The sequence below is a fragment of the Heptranchias perlo genome, chromosome 1 (genome assembly GCF_035084215.1).
Source record: "Heptranchias perlo isolate sHepPer1 chromosome 1, sHepPer1.hap1, whole genome shotgun sequence".
Taxonomy (NCBI): Eukaryota; Metazoa; Chordata; class Chondrichthyes; order Hexanchiformes; family Hexanchidae; genus Heptranchias; species Heptranchias perlo.
The window spans coordinates 86539725-86563581 of NC_090325.1; the positions used below are offsets into that span (position 1 = coordinate 86539725).

The window sequence follows — 23857 nt, forward strand, 5'->3', positions numbered from 1 at the left end:
GTTGAAAGGGCAGCATTTAACCCACTGCACCAGTCACCCAAGAAAATTTTATTTAAATAAAGCAAACAATGGATAAATGTTGGCCTTACCCGCTGCCCTGGCTGGTTAAGAGATGACACCACGACAGTGTTACAGATGGCTAAGGCAAGGAAGAAGTCAACAATGTATGTGAATTCCAGGGAGAGCCCTTTATCTGCCTCATCCAACAAGTCCAGTGGCTGAGATGTGATTCGTTCTAATTTCTTTAGTAGCCGAGAATCTGGTGCAACATCCCTCTCCTGCAAATTAGAACACATTATTATTAGGCTGGGGGATCCGTTAAAACCTGTAGGGTAGAGAGAGTCAGGAGGCAGGAGTGCGGAGGGGGACGGGGGATAGAAATGACGTTAACTTGTTTTAAGTTGTAATTCTAGTGGCTTCACTTTCCACAAGCATTTAGTTTTTAAAAAAATTTATGAGGGCAAGGGCTTTTTTTTTAAAAAAGAAAAGTACAGGAACATTCAGCCCATAAAAGCTGTGCTGCCATTTTGTTAGTCATAACAGATTTATTTTTAAAAAAAAATCCAAGTTCCTGCTCTTTCACCATATCACTTAATACCATTTCTTGTAAAGTATGTAGCCCACTGTTAAACACCAAAATTGATTTTGTATCTTTGACCTTCTGGGACAGTACATTCCACATTCTTGTATGAAGAATTTTTATCTTCATTCATTTTAAGTTGAGCAAGTTCTTATTTTAAGAGTATGTTCCGTTGTTCTGGATTCCCCTACTAGAGGGAACACATTAATTCACTATTCTTTAATATTTTAAAGATCTCAGTAAAATCACCTCTTTGCTCCTTGTCTCCAGGGAATATAACCCAAGTTTATTCATGCACTTACAACAAATCTCCCTAGGATTTTCCATTTTCTGTTTACAGAAAGTACCTTGGCATCTGGCCTCACCACCGAACCTGGGAACTCACCATGTGGAGGTGAGCAAGTTGGAACCCATGCTGCACTATTATCTGATACAGTACACTGAAGCTTAATACATTCTTCAAGTTTAATAAATACCTGAAATAAAATTGTCAGACTATTTGCAACTAAGAAAAAATCTGCTGAGCTTTAAGATCTTATCTTTGGTTAAATGTTAAATTCTAGTACTTTCAACCAAAAACACAAGTGGACAGATTTCAAAAGCTTTATTGAGGTAAATTTATATTGAGCCATTTTTTAAAAAAAGAGAGGCTATATGTAGGTGAGAGAGAGAGAGAGAAGAACTGTGTTCTGATCACACATCTGATGCAGCTTTTGCTTTGTGTCCTATAAACTGTGCTAGAAAGTGTATTCAGCTAAAGGAAAAAAGGGTGAGTGACAAAGTGAGAAAAGGGGGGTCCACTGTGTATGTTTCATTTTTTCCATAGCATAAATACACCCACTGTGTCTGGTTCATGTTCAATACCATAAATACACCCACTGGCCCTGATATTTCCAGGGAGGCAGGGAGGGAGCGGGGGTGATTGTCAGCAGCTGGGAAACCTGGCAAACATGGAGGTCCTGCCAAATTTAAGGGCAGGACCTCATTTGAATTTTTTTTCTCTTTTTCCCAACCGGCAGTCAGCCACCTTGAGAGGCTGGCTGGCTGTCGGGCAGGTAGGCCTGCGGTAGTTGGCCACAGCCAGGGACCGGAGAGGACAGAGGGAGAGATCACTGTGGGGGGAGTGGACATCGGATCAGGGAAGGGTCGGCCGATTGCGCGGGGCGGGGGTCGGACGATCACGGGGAAGGAGGCAAAACGGAGCTGGTTTGCTTGGGGGAGCCAGGTAGGGAGCACACCTGCTCCTCCTGGCCCACAAGCAGTGCTGAGAAAGCACTTACCTACTGGGTCCAGCAGCACTTGCCTCCCTTTAGTTGCTGGGTTTCCCGAGCTCTGGGAAACTCGGCCCACAGCCGTTAAATCCAAATGGCTGCTAAAATCTGAGGCACGCAGCCGGATTTAAATTTTATAATTACTGACCCGCCTCTCGAGGGCAGGTTATTCACCCCGATTAGACCGGCAGTTGGCGCGATCGTGGCGGGTTGGGATCGGTCGGGTTTCCTATTTTTAAGAATTTAACCCCCCCGACCACTGTACACCCGTCCTGAGGGGTTAAAATTCCCCTCATCCTGTCAAGTGAGCAGCTACCAGCTAAGAGCTATTGTTGTGTGGGGGCTGAAGTGGCTGGCAATCGATCTGGCCAGGGACCCACGGAAACAGTCTCCGGCAAGTGAGGAAGGAGGGAGATCAGGAACAATCAAGGTCAAGGGAGGTGGAAGCCGAGGGCAGGAGAGGCCCGAGTTATCCTTGCAGGGCCCAGGGAAGCACTTCTGCTCCTCCTGGCCCACGACAATTTCACATACAAGTTATTTTTTCAAACTTAACTTGGCCTCTTCTGGCCACTCCTCAGACTCAAGAATGCAGAAGTTAAAATGCTGTTGCAGCGCCGATGACATCATCGGCTCGTGACTTAAAGATTTAAATTAGGTTCCCACCTGCCTGCAGCGGGAGCCTCGGCTGGCTTCGAAGTCGGTGAAGATAAAATGTCGCGGGGCGGGAACAGTGCGGCGAGGGGCCGATAAGTGACCTTGAACTATCCTAATAACCACCACGCACCGATTCCCCCTCCCCCCGGTGAGCGGAGAGAGGGGGATTAAAATGAACCCCATTTGATTCTTTTTTTTAATCTATTGTGGTATTGTTATGTATTCAAAGTTAGAACACTGTACAATGGAAATACGAATAATAAGACTTTCATTTTATAATCAAAAGAAACAGCACGTAGCGGGCATACTCACAATTGAGCTGCTGAATGCCACATGGTGTGTAACATTTTCATGTTCATCTTCACATTCATCTCCCTCCCTCAGTGTTGAGCAATTAGTCGTTAAGCAATTCAATGAGCTCTGCCTCCGCAGCATAGGTATAGATCTGCAGCTGTCCGAACGGTGCCCAGACTTACAAAGGGATCCCAGAGAAATGTTAGATAACTCTTCAGAGTTAAAATCCTGATACAACTCCAGTCTTTTTGCTGAGGGGCAGGGAAAAGACAAAAACCAAGATGAAAGTAAAGAGCTTGTACTGGAATGGTTCAAGTGTTCCAGCTTTCTCTTTTCACATAAATGACGCCAGATGGCATTTCTTCAATGAACTGAATCCTTTCACCAACCAATGCTGAACATTCTGTTCCTTTACACATACTAGGTTTAAAGATCTTAAAGGGGCACTATGCACAAAACTGTCTTGAAACACATCTTTACTCCATGTGTGCACAAAATGACACACACCTTTTTCAGTTTGTCCACAATCCAAAAAGCAAGGTTGGTCAAATATCTTTTCATGATGGATGTGCCCTTTAATGGGGCAACTGTACAAGGAAGTAGATGAGCTTCTCTGGGTGTGTTCAACAGTGTTGTCCAACAGAAAATGCTGACTAGACAGGTGTGGCTGGGGCAACATCGTTTTAGCCACAGGCACTAATTTTTGTAGAAAACCCCTTGCATACACTCACACAATACAGATAAATATACTTCCCATGTGTATATTTACTTAACAAATATCTACCACTATTCAGTAACCAAGAAGTAAAGCATGCACAATGATCAAAAAACACTCTCACACTCTGCCATTTGTCTTACCATTTTACTAACAAACGCGCAAAAAGGTTGAAGTACACATGCATATACCGTGCCAATATGAGTGTTGAGATCAAATGCCCAACAGTGTCTATTGCTCATTTTTTATTTACTAATCAGCAATGCAATTCGCCACACCTGGATTCCCAATCAGCCACATTTGGCTAATGTACTGGACAATACAAGCATACAATAGGTACACTGCCACTAACACCCATCACTGGATGCTCATAGAGCCTGTCTGCTGGCTGGTATGGAGCTCGCTGATTAGTTTACAGACAGACAGATTGGCAACTATCTATCTTTTTAACACAGTCTCCATCAGGTATTGCTGTGTTTACAATAGAATTCAACAAGTACTGTGTCAAAAAGTCAAAGACGGTTCCTGATCTGTGTAAAAAGACCAAATACATAGTGATGATTGCCAGACTGTGGACATGCCTCTTCCTAAAAGGTCAATAAAACATGTCTGCCTCACTTTCACTTGAATAGAAGATCAGATTTCCAGTCCCGTTTGCAATGAGATTTAAAAAGGGTCATTCTAGACCAACACTGCAAAATGTGCAGGAGGTTAAACATCTTACATGATATATTCCTCTCTTCTTTACCTTGACTTTTATTTTTAAAAGTGTAATTAATAATTCATTTCCTAACAAGTAGCTTCTTGTTTTAGAAGTGTTTTTTCTTTTTAATTCAGAAAGATTGTGCAGACTGCCCATGTTCAAATAACAGTCTTAAATGTATCATTCAACCTCAGATACTACTTGCTATGGACCTGTTCTTGCTGGTTCTCAACTAGGCTGATAGGTGGAGTACTTTGTAATCCAATGTGTGGCCTCATCTGATGAAAACGGATGTGGGTGGGGAGGGGTGTGTGTGTGTGTGGGGCATGGGTTGTGGAACATACAAAACCTCAAAGTAAACGGGAGTTTTATTGGCAATGATATGTTTTCATTTGCTCTTTTATGGACCAATCAGATTTGACCGAAAAAAATTAGGAATATTAGAAAGAGACAACAGATTGATCAGTATCCGAAAGAGAAAGATAGGTAACTTCTACCTGTGGTTCTCCCTTCTTTATTCTCTTGGGTAGGTCCTGACTTGTTCCATAAGAGGGGCTTCTTTAGCCTGACCATGCCAGTTCTGATGAAGGGTCACACCCAGGACATTAACCTACGCTAACTGACCTGCTATGCACTTTCATCATTTTATGTTCTTATTTCAGATTTCCCACCTAACTGTTTTATTTTTGCCGCTGTTTAGATGGATTTGCTTTAATCTGTTCAAGCAACTTTTAAAATTACATGTCACAAGATATTGAATCACAACAGTATTACACAGAAAGAGGTATTTTAAAAAAAAATTTAGGTTGCTAACCCAGAGTTATGTCAGAGTTATGTGGGTGATACCAATCAGGTGGCAGACACTTATCAAGGGGAGGGAGGTAGGGAGGGAAGGAAAGCAAAAAATTGTTAGTTTAAAAAAAACAGTACTGGCAAAGGCCAAGCACCAAGTCATGTGCTGTTTCAGCCACAAAGTAGTGCACTGCAGGTAAAAACAAAAGAACTTGCACTTATATAGCGCCTTTGATGTCCTCAGGATGCTTCACAACCAATGAAATACTTTTGAAATACAGGCAAACGCAACAGCCAATTTGTGCAGGAGACAATAAATACATAATAGGAATGAATCATAGAAATTTACGGCACAGAAGGCGGCCTTTCAGCCCATCGTGTCTGTGCCGGCCGAAAAAGAGCTATCCAGTCTAATCCCACTTTCCAGCTCTTGGTCTGTAGCCTTGTAGGTTACGGCACTTCAAGTGCATATCCAGGTACTTATTAAATGCAATGAGGGTTTCTGCCTCCACCACCCTTTCAGGCAGTGAGTTCCAGAACCCCACCACCCTCTGGGTTAAAAAAATTCTCGTCAGCTCCCCTCTAATCATTCTACCAATTACTTTAAATCTATGCCCCCTGGTTATTGACCTCTGCTAAGGGAAATAGGTCCTCCCTATCCACTCTATCTAGGCCCCTCATAATTTTATACACCTCAATTAAATCTCCGATCAGCCTCCTCTGTTCCAAGGTAAACAACCCCAGCCTGTCCAATCCATCCTCATAGCTAAAATTCTCCGGTCCTGGCAACATCTTCGTAAATCTCCTCTGTACCCTCTCTAATGCAATCACATCTTTCCTGTAATGTGGTGACCAGAACTGTACGCAGTACTCTAGGTGTGGCTTAACTGCTCTTATATTCTATGCCTCGGCTAATAAAGGAAAGTATCCCGTATGCCTCCTTAACCACCTTATCTACCTGTCCTGCTACCTTCAAGGATCTGTGGACATGGACTCCAAGGTCCCTCACTTCCTCTACACCTTTCAGTATCTTCCCATTTATTGTGTATTCCCATGCCTTGTTTGCCTTCCCCAAATGCATTACTTCACACTTCTCTGGATTGAATTCCATTTGCCACTTTTCTGCCCACCTGACCAGTCCATTGATATCTTTCTGCAGTCTACAGCTCTCCTCCTCATCATCAACCATACGGCCAATTTTTGTATCATCTGCAAACTTCTTAATCATGCCCTCTGCATTTAAATCTAAATCATTGATATATACCACAAAAAGCAAGGGACCCAGTACTGAGTTGTGCGGATCCCCACTGGAGTCAGCCTTCCAGTCACAAAAACACCCATCAACCATTGCCCTTTGCTTCCTGCCACTGCATGGAAGAGAAGTTTTTAAGAAGAAATACAACTGTGGATATATGAAAAATACAACCACATCATCAGATCACAATTATATATGGCATTACAAGGTACTAAGTACAACAGTGTTTATCAGAATACAAATTATAATGTTATGATCTTATAAAACTCTTTCCCAGTGAATTCAATTAGTTTAGATTGGCTGAGTGGGGTTTGGGTGGAAGGAGGAAGAATTTATTTGGTTGGTTTCTCAGACGTGTTTTTTTGTTGAAGGTTTTTAGTGCATCAGTTTTGAAATCACAAGGTGACAATATTGGAATTGCTTATGAATGCCTGAGGAAGGTTTTTCCCTTGTATCTCAGCATTACAAGTGACGATGCTTCAAAAGTACTTCATTGGCTGTGAAGTGCTTTGGCACTATATAGATGCAAGTCTTTCTTTCAGGTATGGTCCAGTTCCACAATGACCAGTTGCTCGCTGGTGTTCCACCCAAGTGGCCATGTGTCAACCTTGATGGTGAGATTTGCGAGCCTGATCCTGTCCACACGAGTACCGTTTCAGCAAAAGTCACTGGATAGCATTCAAGAAAGCCCAACTGATTTTCTCCTTCCTAACTCAGGGGTTTTGAAACCAATTGTAGCGCTCTTACAGCTCCCATGATGAGCTAAGTCACCACAGTATTGCGATTGAACCTAGAACCTTCTTGGTCAGTATATTCACAACTCAGACAGTGGGGTAAGTCCATGTGAAGATTTAAGTGCCCTTAATATCTAGCAAACGGTAATAATATCAGTAGATGCCACAGAAATCAACAAATGAAAGTCAGAGGCCATAGACAGGAACATACCATTTTCTTCATGGGAATATTCCACCCCAGCAATGTTGCACCTGCAGAAGACCATTTTGTTCTCAGTTAGTGTTCCAGTCTTATCTGAGAAGATGTATTCGATCTGTCCCAGGTCTTCAGTGATGTTCAAGGCCCGGCACTGTATGGTTGAATCGGTGTTTTCATCGTACAAGTCAATGTCACTCTGGAGGAGGAGTATTTGGCCCAGCTTGACAATTTCAATAGACACATACAAGGAAATTGGGATCAGTACCTGAGAAATAAAGAGCCAGAATGGTGTAAATAAAATCAGGATTTACACTGAACCAGATTGCTTAGGATAAGTTTCAGTTTGAACAGATATTATCACTACACTTTCACTGAATGTAAAATATGGTTATCCAGCTCCCGATACTGAACATAAATATTTTATGGAAAATTAAGCATCTTATTTTTTTTAAATCCCTCTGTTAGAACTTCTGTGTTTTGCATCAATTTCCAATTAAAGGCTGGTCAGCCAGCTCCCAGAGTTTAGCCAATGCAATTTCTGTAAATTCACTGTAGGATTTTCCTACCATCTCTAGGTGGGGATACATCTTCCTCTCCACACAATTTGTACCAGATGTTGAAGTGCTCTGTGACTCTGAGTATCAGACTAGGTGTTGATCACAGACTTACTGGTTTCTAAAAAGTTTGGTCAATATTAAAATAACATTATGCTACAACTATTTGTTAGAAGAGCTCTTGATCAGCTCTCTCAGTGACTCAGTTGGTTACGCAGTGAGTAGCTGTCACATACAGAACCGGGAAGGTCCCAGGTTTAACCCTTGGTCTGTAAAGAGTTAATTGATCTCAGTCAAGACAGTATTAGGGACACTACAATTAAAGGGGAAAAATTGGCCGGGTTTCAGCACTACTTTGCTCTTTACTCTGCATTTGTTCATATTACTCCGAAATATACTCTGGACCAAAAATAGAGAGTTTTCAGTTCCTCAACACTGATAAGCACAACGATTCACCATAAACGTATAAATTTAAGAAATACCTTGCTAGGATTTTCTTTTTTGTGTTCATGAAGGGGCCAAATTTCCAGCAGGGTCGAATTTTAGTTTTCAAAACAATAGTGATCCATTTAACTAAGTCATTTGTGCAGCCTCCTTACCTGTAGTAAAATTATCATGGTCCAGAACATGTAGAACCCTGCCAAAGCTGGAGGAGTATGTTCTCCATCTGGCTGTGGAACATTAAAAATAAGGATCTGCGAATAGCCACTTAACCAAATCCCATGACCTTATCATAAAAAAGAGGCATTAAGGTTAGACATCCAAGAAATTGAACTGCATTATTTTTAAACATTTCAGAAAATGAAAAGTTACTTGAAACCATGGATAAAAGGACTGCTCTATTCACAATACTTCATTTGAGAGTCACAAACAAGCCATTGGTAGGATTTTTGGTGGCTCTATAAGATATGGCATTGCAATGCTCTCACTGCAAACAACAGGTTAGCATATCATGGAGTAGTACAGGACAAGCTATTGACATCCAAGATAAAATCAATTACACAAAGTATCTCATAGATAATTTAAAAATGGAAACATAAGAACATAAGAAATAGGAGCAGGAGTAGGCCAAAAAGCCCCTCAAGCCTGCTCCCGCCTTTCAATAAGACCATGGCTGATCTTCAACCTTAATTCCATTTTCCCGCCCGATCCCCATATCCCTTAACCCCCTTAGAGTCCAAAAATCTATTGATCTCAGATCTTAAATATACTCAACGACTGAGCATCCGCAGCCCTTTGGGATAGAGAATTCCAAGATTCACAATCAGTTTCCAGTGGTAACAATTTTAATTGGGTAACAATGATCAGGAGATCTGCTAGGGATTGATCCAGAGATTTTTGCTGGTCACAATATTTATGATAATATTAACAAAGATACTAAAAGTAGAATATCCAGGCTTGTAGACCACATCAAGACGTGTGGGAAAGCAGGACATTTTAAGGATACTATCAGAGATATACAACAACTTGGCAACAGGGAAAATTTACAAATTACTTAATGTTAAGAAATGTAAGACGATATATATTCATGCTAAAAATGACCAAAAGGGTATATTATTAAATAAGGATTAGCAGGAAAAAAGATTTGAGTAAGCCAGCTGACCAGATATTGATTTGTTGCCATGTTGTGTGGCAGCAAGGTATATAAAATGTTATGATGTACTAGTAGATGCAAGTGTGAGAAGGTTAACAGTAGGACAATAAGAATAGCAGCACATTTTAAACTAATGTTAAGTTATAGCTATGGAACTTAAATCTGTTCTGACAAGAGGCGAACGTGAGAGGGGAAATGGGGGAAGAAAGCAACAAAGGCAAAATGTTAACATAATTAGGAGAATCAGAGTGGTGGGTGAGAGAAAGCTTTTTTGCTAAAATAAGGCAGAGAAATGGAGGGTATGAGACTGTAAACTATCCGGCACTTGTTAACTTACATAACAGAAAACAAGCACAAAGGACATTGCTGTACATTCGTGATGTCTTGCTTAATCCTGAGCTAAGCTTCAAACCCACAGCAAGTCCATTATCAAGACTGCCTACCTCCACCTTTGCAACATTGTTCACCTACATTCCTAACTCATTCCCATTACTGCTAAAACTCTCGTAGAATCATAGAATGGTCACAGCACAGAAGGAGGCCCGTCGAGCCCGTGCCGGCTCTCTGCAAGAGCAATCCAGCTAGTTCCACTCCCCTGCCCTTGCCCTGCAAATTTTTCTCCTTCAAGTACTTATCCAATTCCTTTTTGAAAGCCACACTTGAATCTGCCTCCACCACCCCTTCAGGCAGTGCATTCCAGATCATAACCGCTCACTGCGTAAAAAAGTTTTTCCTCATGTCGCCTTTGGTTCTTTTGCCAACTACATTAAATCTGTGTCCTCTGGTTCTCGACCCCTCTGATGGGAACAGTTTCTCTCTATCTACTCTGTCTGAACCGCTCATGACTTTTAACATCTCTATCAAATCTGCTCTCAACCTTCTCTGCTTTAAGGAGAACAACCCCAGCTTCTCCAGTCTATCCACGTAACAGAAGTCCCTCATCCCTGAAACCATTCTAGTAAATCTTTTTTGCACCCTCTCTAAGGCGTTCACATCTTTTCTAAAGTGTGGTGCCCAGAATTGGACACAATGCTCCAGTTGTGGCCGAACCAGTATTTTATAAAGGTTCATCATAGAAAGATTACAGTATGGAAGGCAACCATTCGGCCCATCAAGTCCGTGCCGGCTCTGTGCAAGAGCAATCCAGCTAGTCCCACTCCCCCGCCCTTTCCCCGTGGTCCTGCAATTTTTTTCCTTTCAAGTACTTATCCAGTTCCCTTTTGAAGGCCATGATTAAATCTGCCTCCACCACCCCCTCAGGCAGAGCGTTCCAGATTCTAACCACTCGCTGAATAAAAGTTTTTCCTCATGTCACCTTTGGTTCTTTTGCCAATCACCTTAAACCTATGTCCTCTGGTCCTTGACCCTTCCACCAATGGGAACAGTTTCTCTCTATCTACTCTGTCTAGACCCTTCATAATTTTGAATACCTCTATCAAATCTCCTCTCAATCTTCTCTGTTCCAAGGAGAACAACCCCAGCTTCTCCAGTCTATCCATGTAACTAAAGTCCCTCATCCATGGAATCATTCAAGTAAATCTCATTTGCATCCTCTCTAAGGCCTTCACATTCTTCCTAAAGTGCGGTGCCCAGAACTGGACACAATACTCCAGTTGTGGCCAAACCAGTGTTTTATAAATGTTCATCATGACTTCCATACTTTTGTACTCTATGCCTCTATTTATAAAGGCCAGGATCCCTTATGCTTTTTTAACCACTTTCTCAACCTGCCCTGCCACCTTCAACGATTGGTGCACATGTACCCCCAGATCTCTCTGTTCCAGTACCCCTTTTAGAGTTGTGCCCTCTAGTTTATATTGCCTCTCCTCGTTCGTCCTACTGAAATGTATCACTTTGCATTTTTCTGCGTTAAATTTCACCTGCCACGTGTCTGCACATGCCACCAGCCTGTCTCTATCCTCTTGAAGTCTATCACTATCCTCCTTCCAAGTTTTGTGTCGTCTGCAAATTTTGAAATTGTGCCCTGTACACCCAAGTCCAAGTCATTACTATTTCTCAAGAAAAGCAGTGGTCCCAGCACTGACCCCTGGGGAACATCTGTACACCTCCCTCCAGTCCGAAAAACAACCGTTCACCACTACTCTCTGTTTTTTGTCCCTTAGCCAATTGTGTATCCACGTTGCTCTCGATATTCCATGGGCCACAATCTTGATGACAAGCCTATTATGCTGCACTTTATCAAACGCCCTTTGAAAGTCCAGATACACATCAACCGCATTGCCCTCATCTGGCCTCTTTGTTATCTCATCAAAAAACTCTATCAGGTTAGTTAAACACGATTTTTTTTTTCGTTCATGGGATGTAGTGTCGCTGGCAAGGCCAGCATTTATTGCCCATCTCTAATTGCCCTTGAGAAGGTGATGATGAGCTGCCTTCTTGAAACGCTGCAGTCCGTGTGGTGAAAGTTCTCCCACAGTGCTGTTAGGAAGGGAGTTCCAGGATTTTGACCCAGCGACAATGAAGGAATGGCGATATATTTCCAAGTCGGGATGGTGTGTGACTTGGAGGGGAATGTGCAGGTGGTGTTGTTCTCATGTGCCTGCTACCCTTGTCCTTCTAGGTGGTAGAGGTCGCGGGTTTGGAAGGTGCTGTTGAAGAAGCCTTGGCAAGTTGCTGCAGTGCTGTAGATGGTGCATGATTTGCCTTTAACAAATCCGTGCTGGCTTTCCCTAATCAATCCACCCTCGTCCAAGTGACTGTCAATTCTGTCCTGGATTATCGTTTCCAAATGTTTCCCCACCACTGAGGTTAAACTGACTGGCCTATAGTTGCTGGGTTTATCCTTACACCCTTTTTTGAACAAGGGTGTAACATTTGCAATTCTCCAGTCCTCTGGCACCACCCCCGTATCTAAGGATATCATTCATGCTTTTTGTCACATCTAAGCTTGACTTCTGAAATTATTTCCTCACTGGCTTTCCAAGTGCTACCTTACTCATCTAGAACTCTGCAATTCGTACTAAGTCATGCACTCCTATTAGCCCCATCATCTCTAAATTTTACTGGCTCCCCATTCCCCAGCACCTCAACTTTAAAATCCTGGTCTTCAGTTTCAAATCCTTCCATGGCATTGGTCCTACCTCCCTCTTCACCAGTACAACGGACATTTCATAGATAAAATCGAAGATACTTGATTAGCGTGCAAACATTCTGTTTTAATAATATGAAAGCATCTGGCCAAGACACACGAAACAGACCTGTCAGTTTATCTGGACCTCAGAGAAGAGGAAGTTGAGCTAAGCTCCATGAAAATGCATTAGCACTACACAGCAATGAAAGGTTGTTCATTTTTATTTGGAGTGTTTGAGCATTCATCAAGTTTGGTTACAGACAACCGGCATTATTTGACTGTATACAGTGAGTGAGCATGTCCTTCTTGTGAGATGTTACGCAACATTCCCCTACCTACAGGGATTCTTGTATTCCATAGGAACAGATATCCCAGTTGAACAAGGGAAAAAAAAGTGAAAAGACTAAAGCAGTGGGCATTGTAACTTCAGTTTTCTGATTAATTTCAAAATGGCTGCCTTATGTTTCTAGGATATAAGCTGACATTCTGAGTTGTATCATTCAAATTACACCACAAACTAATTAAACGCTTATGGCTAATTAGCACTTCAACAAGGATATGTTTCTCTGTATTGATAAGCGTGTGTTGTGCAATTTCTCACACAGAAAGATATACTTACTTCATTGTGTACAGTCAAGCCAAGCTTCTTTCAGTCACATTTTGCCCACTTACCTAATGCTCCAATCAGGCACATCACCAATAGTAGGGTCACACACCAAAGAACATCTGTATTAAGCTGCCTTTCCAGTTTGCTGCGCTTGTAGCGAGGGCCACTGTTATTCATCATCGCTTTGGTTTCATGCCCTGGTTCAGAAAAAACAATGAAACATAAACTGAAAATCCAATGCCATTGCTAAATAAAACCGGAAACAAAGTGAGCATTTTCTTTAAATACTGTAATTAAACAACATAAAACAGCTATACAGATGAGAAACTGAGAATGAATGGCTGAAAGAGAAAACTTCCAAGTGGGCTCCATTTGTCAACTAGACTATTCTTAGTTCCTAGGGCAGCACCAGTATACACATGCTTGCATTGTTACTAATTCATAACACCTTTCACACCATGGTCATGGTCTCTGACATCATTTTGATTTCAGTTTTTGATTTTGAAGTGCTATTTGAATATGAGTGCTGTAGATAAAGGGGCGTATTGCTTGGGGTTACTGAGAGCAACAGAAAGTTAAACCATTAAATCCTCCCAGTCGGTGCACTCGAGATGATGTCATCAAGACGCACTGTTCAAAATAAAAAAGACAAAAATATCACAATAAGTGTTAAAATTAAGCATAATTTGGATTTCAAAAGGGAACCATGAGGACGAACCTTTAAAAAAATGCTTAGAATTCCATTTCTCCTGAACAAAAATTAACACCATCACATTCCTAAACCAGATTGACTGGAAGGACAGACGTAATAGTGATCCCAATATATGTCACTGGCTCACATGTTGTTTTCAAATGGCTGTCACCTTAAGTTTTCTACCATCAGCGATGCCAATTAAAGAATGCTGCTCCTTTTATTTTCATGAAATCTCAATGTGAAATATGTGTGGTCAAGAAAATTTATCACAAAACTGTAGAATTGCCATACTATTATATACCAAGTGAAGGTTCAGTTCTAACACTAACCTGCATAAACAACGATTCCCACAACAGCCTCAGTGTTCCTAATAGTACAACCTCGAAGCAAAAGATTTTCCTTACTGAGACCAACCCGCTCTTTATTCTGGTGTTCCCTGCAGACGGAACAGCAATTTTCAGGAAAGATAATTATTAATGAAGGAAAAACAATAGTTGTATTTATTATTCTTCTACTTCAGAGAAACTGATTGAAAAAGCATATTTTCATACTTGAGCTATTCAAACAAGACTGTTGTGAGGTGTGATGGGACTGTTTACATTACCTATTCATTTTCTCTCACCAGCACTTCCTAGCCTTAATAAACAAATATCATGGGTGTATCACATAAATCAAAAGGACGCACACTTAACTCTTAACTTAAAATCAACTTTCAGAGGTTGCAAGTCTTGATCCCTTAATGAACGATTGGCTCATTACCATTTTCAACTGGTGAAACTTTTTTTTTACAATCTATTACAGGTTTGTTGTTGATTGTTGTATTATCTTTGTTGTTGGGTTTGAAGAACCAGGACAGATATGAAGTCAGAAACAACTTGCATTTTATAGAGCCATTAATATGGCAAAATACTCCAAGCGACTTCACAGATGGGGGTCAGAGACGAGAAGGAGCAGGACAAAAGTTAAGGAAAGTGGCTATAGGGTGGTGAAAGTAGGTTTTAATGGTGGATTTTGAAAGGTGGGAGAGATGTAGCAAGGCAGAGAATTTCAGAGTGCAGGGGTATGATGGCTGAGGGCTCCATCACCAATGGTAGACCAGAGTCAGAAGAAGAGGGTGTATGCAGAGAGATAGAATGCAGCAAGACAATGGATGGATTGTTGACAAGAACAAGGATTTTAAAGTCAAAACACTAAGGGATGGGATGCCAATGAAGGTCTAGAAGGAGGACATTGTAGGTGAAGGGAATTAGTATGGGACAGGATGCAGATGGCAAAGTTATCGTATGAGTTGGAGGTTATGGAGGATGAAGTTTAGGTGGCCAGTGAGGAAGTACTGGAAAAGTCGAGGCTCAAAGTGACAAAGACATGAATGAGGATCTCAATGCATTGTTAGGGATTTGGATTGGTGATATTTTGCAGGTGGAAGTAGGTGGACTTGGTGGATGTGGGGTTTGAAGTTCAGTCAAGCAGGACACCAAGGTTATGCAACAACCTGTTTTGATATAGGTTGCACCAGGAGTTTGACTATCAAACGAGAAAGGTTTTCCAACACTTAAAACTGCATCTTAAACTTTTACTTGGTTAGTTGTGAAACACTGAACACTTACATATAACCTTTGAACTTGTTTAGATCATTGTTAGGACCTTCACATTCTATTCTGCTGGTGAACCTTTCAGGGTCAGCTTCAAAGTCCTGTACAGAAAACCAATGCGTAAGGGACAAGCCAATTTATCTTATTTACATAATTCCCAAATGTTATTTGTGAAACATCAGAAAAAGTACGATCTCTCCATCTCTTTGTTGCATTGGTCACCAAGAAATGAAGACTAAAAGGTATACAGGTTCAGCAATTATAACACAACAGCTTGTTTCTCAATTAATTTAACAGATTCAGTTGTGGGGTGGGGGGGGGGAAATCTAATCATTCTCCTTTAAGATCTACTTCCTCCCATGAGTATTGGGAATGTAGCAAGAGGGTGAAAACTCAAAAAGTATAATATGGTTAGTTCCACGATCCCCTGGGAAAGTTGTGCTCAAAGGGAGCATACGTTGGAGACAGGACTACAACACTGCGAGCTCTACTCCCTGCACATGCAGCTCCCTGCTGGGAATATGGGATCATGAAATTTATAAATTTATAAATATACAAGCAATTAATGAGGAGATTTTTTAAAACCTTATTAGCTGATTGGTGGTAATTTGCCATCAGCCACTTAGTAATCTCAATCATAAGCCCATGTACTGAAACTCAAATGCATTTTCCTGATGTTAAATATTTTAGATAAACACAAAAATAGTGGGTAATTCTGTCTGAACAAATACAGAAGTATCAACATGTGCAGGAGCGATCCAAATTTCATAGTTTTTTGTACTACTGGCCTTTAGTCCCTAAAGAAATGTCTCACCAGCTCTATGAATCCCTTCACAACCTGCCTCTGCTTCAGGTTGGTCTCTCCATCCAGATTGGAGGTTTCAATGTGGCAGATCCCATCAACGTCAGTGGAGTACAGCAGCACCATATCTGCAGGGATGATCTCATTGCAAGATAATCGGATGAAATCCCCCACGTGAACTTCCTTCCACCATTTTGCAAGGTACTTTTTCTCTCGTCTGGAATGACAAACACAACAGCTTCACAGCATCAAAGAAGGGCTGCAAGGATTTGAATTAAAATTACAATGGTCATTAGGGATATTCCATTTTATTCTGTCAGCATGAATCTTATTTTGACAGTACCTGAAGGGGATACATCATACCAGTGAAAATGAAGGCGTGACTCACTCTTCCAATAACACTGGTTGGCCACTAATGGTGCACAAAATTAAACTGAATCTTAATCTCTATCTGGAAGCAGCCAGTTTTACTGCAATAAAAGAAGGCAATTCAAACCATAAACGACAGCTGTCATTATATTCTGTGTGATTGATTTTGCTCATTCTAGTCAAGTTCAATTGGAAGTGGAGATTAAAGCAATCTGTTTGCAGGTCAAGATTAGCAGGTATGTAGTGAAGCTGCACTGCAAGTAAACACCCTACTCAAAAAATAAACTATTACTCATAGTTGCCAATCCGCTCACTTTTTAAGTGACTGTCAGAGATTGTAGCCTCCGTTTGTGCTACTCACAAAGTGTCCCTAACGTACATGTATTTTTGCACATTTGAAATCCTCCCACAATCCATTGCACACTATCTCTTCCGTGAATGTGCAGAAGAGATGGTGTGCAATGGATTGTGGAGCGAGTTCATCAATCTCTTGTGCCCCGTGCGAAAACCGGGGATGTCCACTTAGTGGAACCAACCAAAACAAACCAGTTAAAAGGTGGAAAGGCACGGCTTCACACAAGTTGCAGTTACGTTTCAAACATAGAAGATAGATGCATTTTTTTTAATGGGATGCACATACAGAGAGGTATAGGAGAAATCCAGCTACATATACGCAACAGACTCATTAAACAGTAGACAGGCTGCTGTCAAATCCAGAATCACAATCTGAGTCAGTTTGAACCATTTTGGAATTCTGATTGCAAACTTTGGAAAAACAAATGCTCGCCCCAGGGACCCTTGCACACTATTTTTGTGCTATAAATATCTTTCCTCTGTTGCGGCAGCTGACTATAGCTAGGTCCTGCTACAACAGTGGGTTCTTTCAAAAAAGAATTATAGCAGTCATGTAGTTATAGACTGCTTCATTTGACCACGTTTTGCTCAATCAGTTGTTCAGCTTCCTTTTGCACTGTCTGCCACCGGGGGAGAGGAGTGCGGTGTGGCAGACAGTCTAACATTTTCGATCCTGTATGTATTCTCCACTCCCATGCTGTTTGTACATGCATTGCAAAGAGCTGATCTGAGGCCAGGCTGCCCCCTCTTATTTTGCCCTCAGACACTGTCCTTGCATGAAAGTGATCCAAGTCACGCTGCTATCATCAGGAGTCGTAGGCTCCCTGAGCACTGTCAAACAGTCACTCAGGGACACCATGAGCACAGGCTGCACTACTCCAGCCTCAAGACTTCTTCAAAGGTTTCCTGGGGGCCAACTTTCTGTGCTGCTCATAGGAAAACTAGAATCATAGAATGGTTACAGCATAGAAGGAGGCCATTCGGCCCATCGAGCCCGTGGGTGAACTACAGTGAAATTGATAACTCCCTGATTGTAAGGACTAGTTGTTGTACAGTACTGTGTAGGCCAGGGTTCACAAAGATGCTGGGCCTTCAAGAGAAATTACTTTTTCTTCAAGATCTCACTTAACTATTTGCGCTTGTTAACTTAATTATGGACTTTAGAAAGCCTAATTCAGGTATTGCACCTCAGTTTTTTTTTCTCCAGTTCACACCTTTCTGTTCTCTTGCTAGCAAACCATGAAGAATTTCTCCTCCAGCATTCTCCTGGCTCAGGATGCTGGCTGTGATGTGCAGGTGCAGCTCATGCCTCTCCCGTGTGAGTGGGAGTTCACTCACGAGACTGCTCTCCTCACAGCACGAGTCCAATTCACCATCTCACTGTGTTAGCGGCCTGAGTGCGTCCTGCTGTTCAGGGCGCTGAGCTTCCTCCCGCTGGGCAGGAGCCACAGGACAGGTCCCACAGCAACCCTTTCACTTTATTATTATAGGTTCAACCACACACTGCTGAACCTGTGGCTTTCAACACAAATGACAGCCTTATGTTAAAACTTCCACAAGACCTATCATTAGGCCAGAGGAATCACGGTAAGAGTTGGATTTGGTGACATTCTCTATGTGACTCCCAATACTACAGCAGGGAGCCTGCAACCCCTGATGACTTGGCACTTAAGCACTGTCCTGGGAGTAAACACCCTCCCATAGGACAGGGATAGAGAAGGGGGTTGATAACATCTTACATTGATAGCAACTTACCATCAAGTAAGCATTAATAAAAAGTGCCATTAAAAAAAAATGAAACTATAGCGATAATAGCAGGGCATATATGGTTTGTGGGTTCATGTCATCGATTCTTTCCAAAGTTACACTTTGACGATCAGCAAGGTTTACTGACTTGTTCGTATGTACCAATCTGCAGCGTACACCTCCTTTTAAATGCCTGATATCAGCATTCTGATCCCATTTCAGGAAATATTCCTGTTGTGAACATCCTGCACTTTCAACATCAACACAAGTCGTAAAAAGTGACAAAGGCACAATTTTAAAGGATTTGCAAAAGCTTACCAAATAAAGACTTTGCAGCAGCTAGCAAGTGAATGGAGGTTAAATGTACACGCAAACACTCCATGTTGACTTAACGGTGAGACAGGCCCAGTTTGCTTACTCAAGTAATGGGGGCTGAAAATCCATGATCCTTCTGGATGACTCCTGCAATAGCTCCGGCAAGGTGCACCTAAGGGGCCGCAAATTAGGCCTGGAGCTGGTTTCAAACCTTCCCCAGAAGTTACCTTGATGGCTTGCTGTGGAAGGGCGAAGCCTCCAATCACCCCAGACAAGGCCATCAAGAGAGGAGGGGGCAGGGACTCCCTAGGTTGGAAGTTTCCACTTTCCCAGCACTCAGAGGGACCCGGCAGAGATGACAAAAATTCACCCAGTGAGACCAGGCATACTAAACTACCAAACATGGAAGTGGGGCCGAAGTGGAGGTCCAATCAAGATCATGGCCTGGTCGCCTGAAAAAAATGAATGCAACCTCTGCCAGACTTTCCGGCCTGTTGCAGGCTCTCTACCAGCACTACCCAGTGCTGTGGGTGCCCTCCACTCTCATTCAAAACAGGGTACCTCCCCCTGACCCCATGAACTTTATCAGGATCAGCGGCAGAGATCCCTGGCAAGTGTGCCGCAGCAGTTATGCCTGGATGCACCTTTCCCATGGATTTTCAGGGCCGTGCTTTACAGCAAAATGAGGAGTACATTAATGCTGTGAATGCCACAGGATCAGTGCATTTCAGTTACATCTGGGTGACCTGCTTGCACTGCCATTCTGCATCACTCCCCACACCCACTTAAGGCTCATCTTCAACTTACCTTCACTCCAGGCTCTGCTCAGCTGGACACAGATGCTGAACCCCGGGGGCCATCCTTTAAAAGGAGAATGATTGAGGGACAGCAGCACATTTGCGAGGTACTGGAACAGGTGCCACGCGCAATCTCCACAATAACGCAGCGGATGGAGGAGTCCAACTCCTGCATGAATGGAATGGTGGCACAGGTACGGGAGGGAATCTCTGAGATACTGTCACAGGGACGTGAGTAACTTTCTGAGATAGTGTCGCAGGTAAGTGCGGGAACGTCTGCGATGGAAAGAAGGCTGGTCTCCGTTGAGCTTCAAGCACGGCTCACAAATTAGTCCATTCAGGCTCTGACAACAGCAGTTCAGACTCAGGGTGAACAACATTCTGCCACCTTAAACAGGCAGACAGATACTTTAGAAGTATCCTTCTAACGCATCACGCATGTCCACCACACTGTTCTCCAGCAGGGTGTTAGGAGTGATGTGGGCCTGGCCCAGGAGAGGGATGATGGCGAAAGGGGACATAGAAGTGGGGACGCCACTCAAAGTGCTCCCATGTCTCACCCATTGCCCCCCTCTCAACCAGTACCCGCAATGCTGCCTCCTCTCCAGATGGCCGAGTCTGCCCCTGCACATGTGCAGGTGGAGCAGTCTTTGGAGGGGCCCCTCACGGGCTCCAAAACCCAGAGGGTGTAGGCCCAAAGCACCTAAGCAGTCAGGGCACGAACAAGAGCAACCTGCCACTACCTCTGCTGCAGCCACAGGGGATGCACCATGTAGAAGTAGTTGAAAGAGAAAGGGGAAGGCTTTGTGAGCACAAAGAGTATGTGCAAGGGTGTTTGGCAGAGTGTCATGTTCTCCATTTATATTTGTTTTTTGTTAAAGTGGCATTGAATGTAATGATTGTCACTACTACTGCCACGTCTTGGCCATTCTTGACTGGCTTTTGTGATAGGACCCTTTCATGAGGTTCACCATGAACGGCAACATTTGATGCCACCCATTGGGTCACTTTACAGTGGGTGTTTGTGTAGTTGCAGGACTGTTTTGTGCAGGGAGGGGTGGGCGGCCTGGTGTGGGTGCTGCTCTTTCCAGGTGGTGAGACGACTGGACTCCTCACACTTTCTGATGTTAGGAGAACCGTTCACATATCAGTGACTCCCTGGCCTGATGAGTAGCCAGGTGAGCTGCTGCTCTGCCAATGGGTTCCTCCTCCTCCTCAGTGTGGGTAGCAGGTGTGGATGGGGCCTCCTCAAGCGGCACCCCTCTCTGTTGTGCCATGTTGTGCACACTACTATAATGCGTCCCACTCTGTCTGGTGCGTATTGAAGCGCTCCCCCAGAAAGATCAAGGCACCTAAATTACATCTCGAGCAGCCCTATAGCACGTGTGCAGGGGGTATCCCTTGTCCCCGCGGAGCCAGCCCTTAAGGGTGTTCGGTGCATGGAAGAGGGGCGGGATGTTGGATTCCCTGAGAATGAAGGAATCGTAGCAGCTGCCAGAGAATCTGGCGCACACGCGAAGGAATCTTTTGCGGTGGTCACAAGTGAGTTGAGTGTTGATGGAGTGATACCCCTTTCTGTTGATGAACAATCCTGGCTCATGTGGAGGTGCTCGTATTGCTATATGGGTGCAATTAATTACACCTTGCACCCGTGGGAAGCGAGCCACAGAGTGGAATCCCACTGCCCTCTCTGTCTGGCTGAGGTCGTCCACGGGGAAGTTGACGTGCTGCGAGGCCCTGCGAAACAAGCCATTGGTGACCCGCCTTATGCACTTGTGTGCAGACGACTGAGAGACCCCGGTGATGTCCCCGGTAGCACACTGGGATGATCCGGAGGCAAAGAAGCTGAGGGCAGCGGTGACTTTGACAGCGACTGGTAATGAGATGCCGCTCAGCCCAGCCGGGGGCAGCTCGGCAAGAAGGAGGCTGCAGATGTCTGTGACTACCTGGCGACAGACTCTGAACCTCTGTATGCACTGCTCCTCAGAGAGGTCCAGGAAGCTGAGCCTCGGTCTGTAGACCCTGTGGCGAGGGTAGTGCCTCCTGCGACGTTGCTCTCTCTGTTGTTGCCCTCTGTGCTCTTGTGCAGGTGCCTGTGGCGCAGGTTTGTGCTTCCGTCATGAAGCGTTGTGGAGCTGCAAACATAGAAACATAGAAAATTGGAGCAAGAGAAGGCCATTCAGCCCTTCGAACCTGCTCCGTCATTCAAAATGATCATGGCTGATTGTCTAACGCAATACCCTGTTCCCGCTTTTTCCCCTATATCCCTTGATCCCCTTTAGCATTAAGAAATATATCTATCTCCTTCTTGAATACATCTAATAACTTGGCCTCCACAGCCTTCTGTGGTAGAGAATTCCACAGGTTCACCACCCTCTGAGTGAAGAAATTTTTCCTCATCTCGGTTCTAAATGGCATACCCCGTATCCCGAGACTGTGACCCCTGGTTCTGGACTCCCCAGCCATCGCAAACATCCTCCCTGCATCTAATCTGTCTAGTCCAGTTAGAATTTTATATGTTTCGATGAGATAACCTCTCATTCTTCTAAACTCTAGTGAATATAGTCCAGCAATTTTATTTTAAATTCACAAGCTTTCGGAGGCTTCCTCCTTCGTCAGGTGAACGATGTGAAAGGAAGCCTCCGAAAGCTTGTGAATTTAAAATAAAATTGCTGGACTATAACTTGGTGTTGTAAAATTGTTTACAATTGTCAACCCCAGTCCATCACTGGCATCTCCACATCAACACTAGTGAATATAGGCCTAGTTGACCCAATCTCTCCTCATACGTCAGTCCTGCCATCCTAGGAACCTTCGTTGCACTCCCTCCATGGCAAGGACATCATTCCTCAGATAAGGAGACCAAAACTGCACAAAATACTCCAGATGTGGTCTCACCAAGGCCCTGTATAACTGCAGTAAGACATCCCTGCTCCTGTACTCAAATCCTCTTGCAATGAAGGCCAACATACCATTCGCCTTCTTAACTGCTTGCTGCACCTGAATGCTCGCTTTCAGCGACTGGTGTACAAGGACACCCAGGTCTTGTTGCACCTCCCCTTTTCCCAATCTATCACCATTCAGATAATAATCTGCCTTTCTGTTTTACAACCAAAGTGGATAACCTCACATTTATCCACGTCATACTGCATCTGCCATGTTCTTGCCCACTCACCCAACTTGTCTAAATCACATTGGAGCCTCTTTGCATCCTCCTCACAGCTCACATTCCACCCCAGCTTTGTGTCGTCTGCAAACTTGAAAATGTTACATTTAGTTCCCTCATCCAAATCATTGGTATATATTGTGAATAGCTAGGGCCCAAGCACTGATCCACGCAGTATCCCACTAGTCACTGCCAGCCACCCGGAAAAAGACCCGTTTATTCCTACTCTCTGTTTCCTGTCTGTCAACCAATTCTCAGTCCATGCCAGTATATTCCCCCCAATCCCATGTGCTTTAATTTTGCACACTAACCTCTTCTGTGGGACCTCATTAAAAGCCTTCTGAAAATCCAAATACACCACATTCACTGATTCTCCCCTATCTATTCTACTAGTTACATTCTCAAAAAACTCCAGTAGATTTGTTAAGCATGATTTCCCTTTCATAAACCCATGCTGACTTTGTCCAATCCCGTTAATGCCCTCCAAGTGTTCTGTTATCACATCTTTTATAATAGATTCTAGCATTTTCCCCACTGCTGATGTTAGGCTAACTGGTCTGTAATTCCCTGTTTTTTCTCTCCCTCCTTTTTTAAATAGTGGGATTACATTTGCCACCCTCCAATCTGTAGGGACTGTTGCCGAGTCTATAGAATTTTGGAAGATGATCACCAATACATCCACTATTTCCAGGACCATTTCCTTTAGTACTCTGGGATGTAGATTATCAGGCCCTGGGGATTTGTCAGCCTTTAGCCCCATTAATTTCCCTAGCACTATTTTTTTTACTAATACTGATTTCCTTCAGTTCCTCCCTCTCACTAGACCCTTGGTTCCCTAACATTTCTGGCAGGTTATTTGTGTCCTCCTTTGTGAAGACAGAACCAAAGTATGTGTTTAATTGTTCTGCCATTTCTTTGTTCCCCATTATAATTTCCCCCATTTCTGACTGTAAGGGACCTACATTTGTCTTCACTAATC

At 43.3% G+C, this 23857-nt stretch overlaps 1 protein-coding gene across 3 annotated transcripts in view; it reads right to left on the reverse strand.

Annotated features, from left to right (window-relative positions):
* Positions 1-23857, reverse strand: part of LOC137323994 (phospholipid-transporting ATPase VD-like) — a 231749-nt gene that overhangs the window by 80934 nt on the left and 126958 nt on the right. For all 3 annotated transcript variants that reach the window (XM_067988174.1, XM_067988168.1, XM_067988179.1), the window contains 8 exons: positions 16144-16348; positions 15345-15430; positions 14067-14173; positions 13109-13240; positions 8351-8478; positions 7210-7462; positions 2818-3050; positions 90-278 (listed from right to left, as the gene is read on the reverse strand). In XM_067988174.1, coding sequence (XP_067844275.1) covers positions 90-278; positions 2818-3050; positions 7210-7462; positions 8351-8478; positions 13109-13240; positions 14067-14173; positions 15345-15430; positions 16144-16348 — 1333 coding nt within the window. The remainder of the gene's footprint in view (positions 1-89; positions 279-2817; positions 3051-7209; positions 7463-8350; positions 8479-13108; positions 13241-14066; positions 14174-15344; positions 15431-16143; positions 16349-23857) is intronic.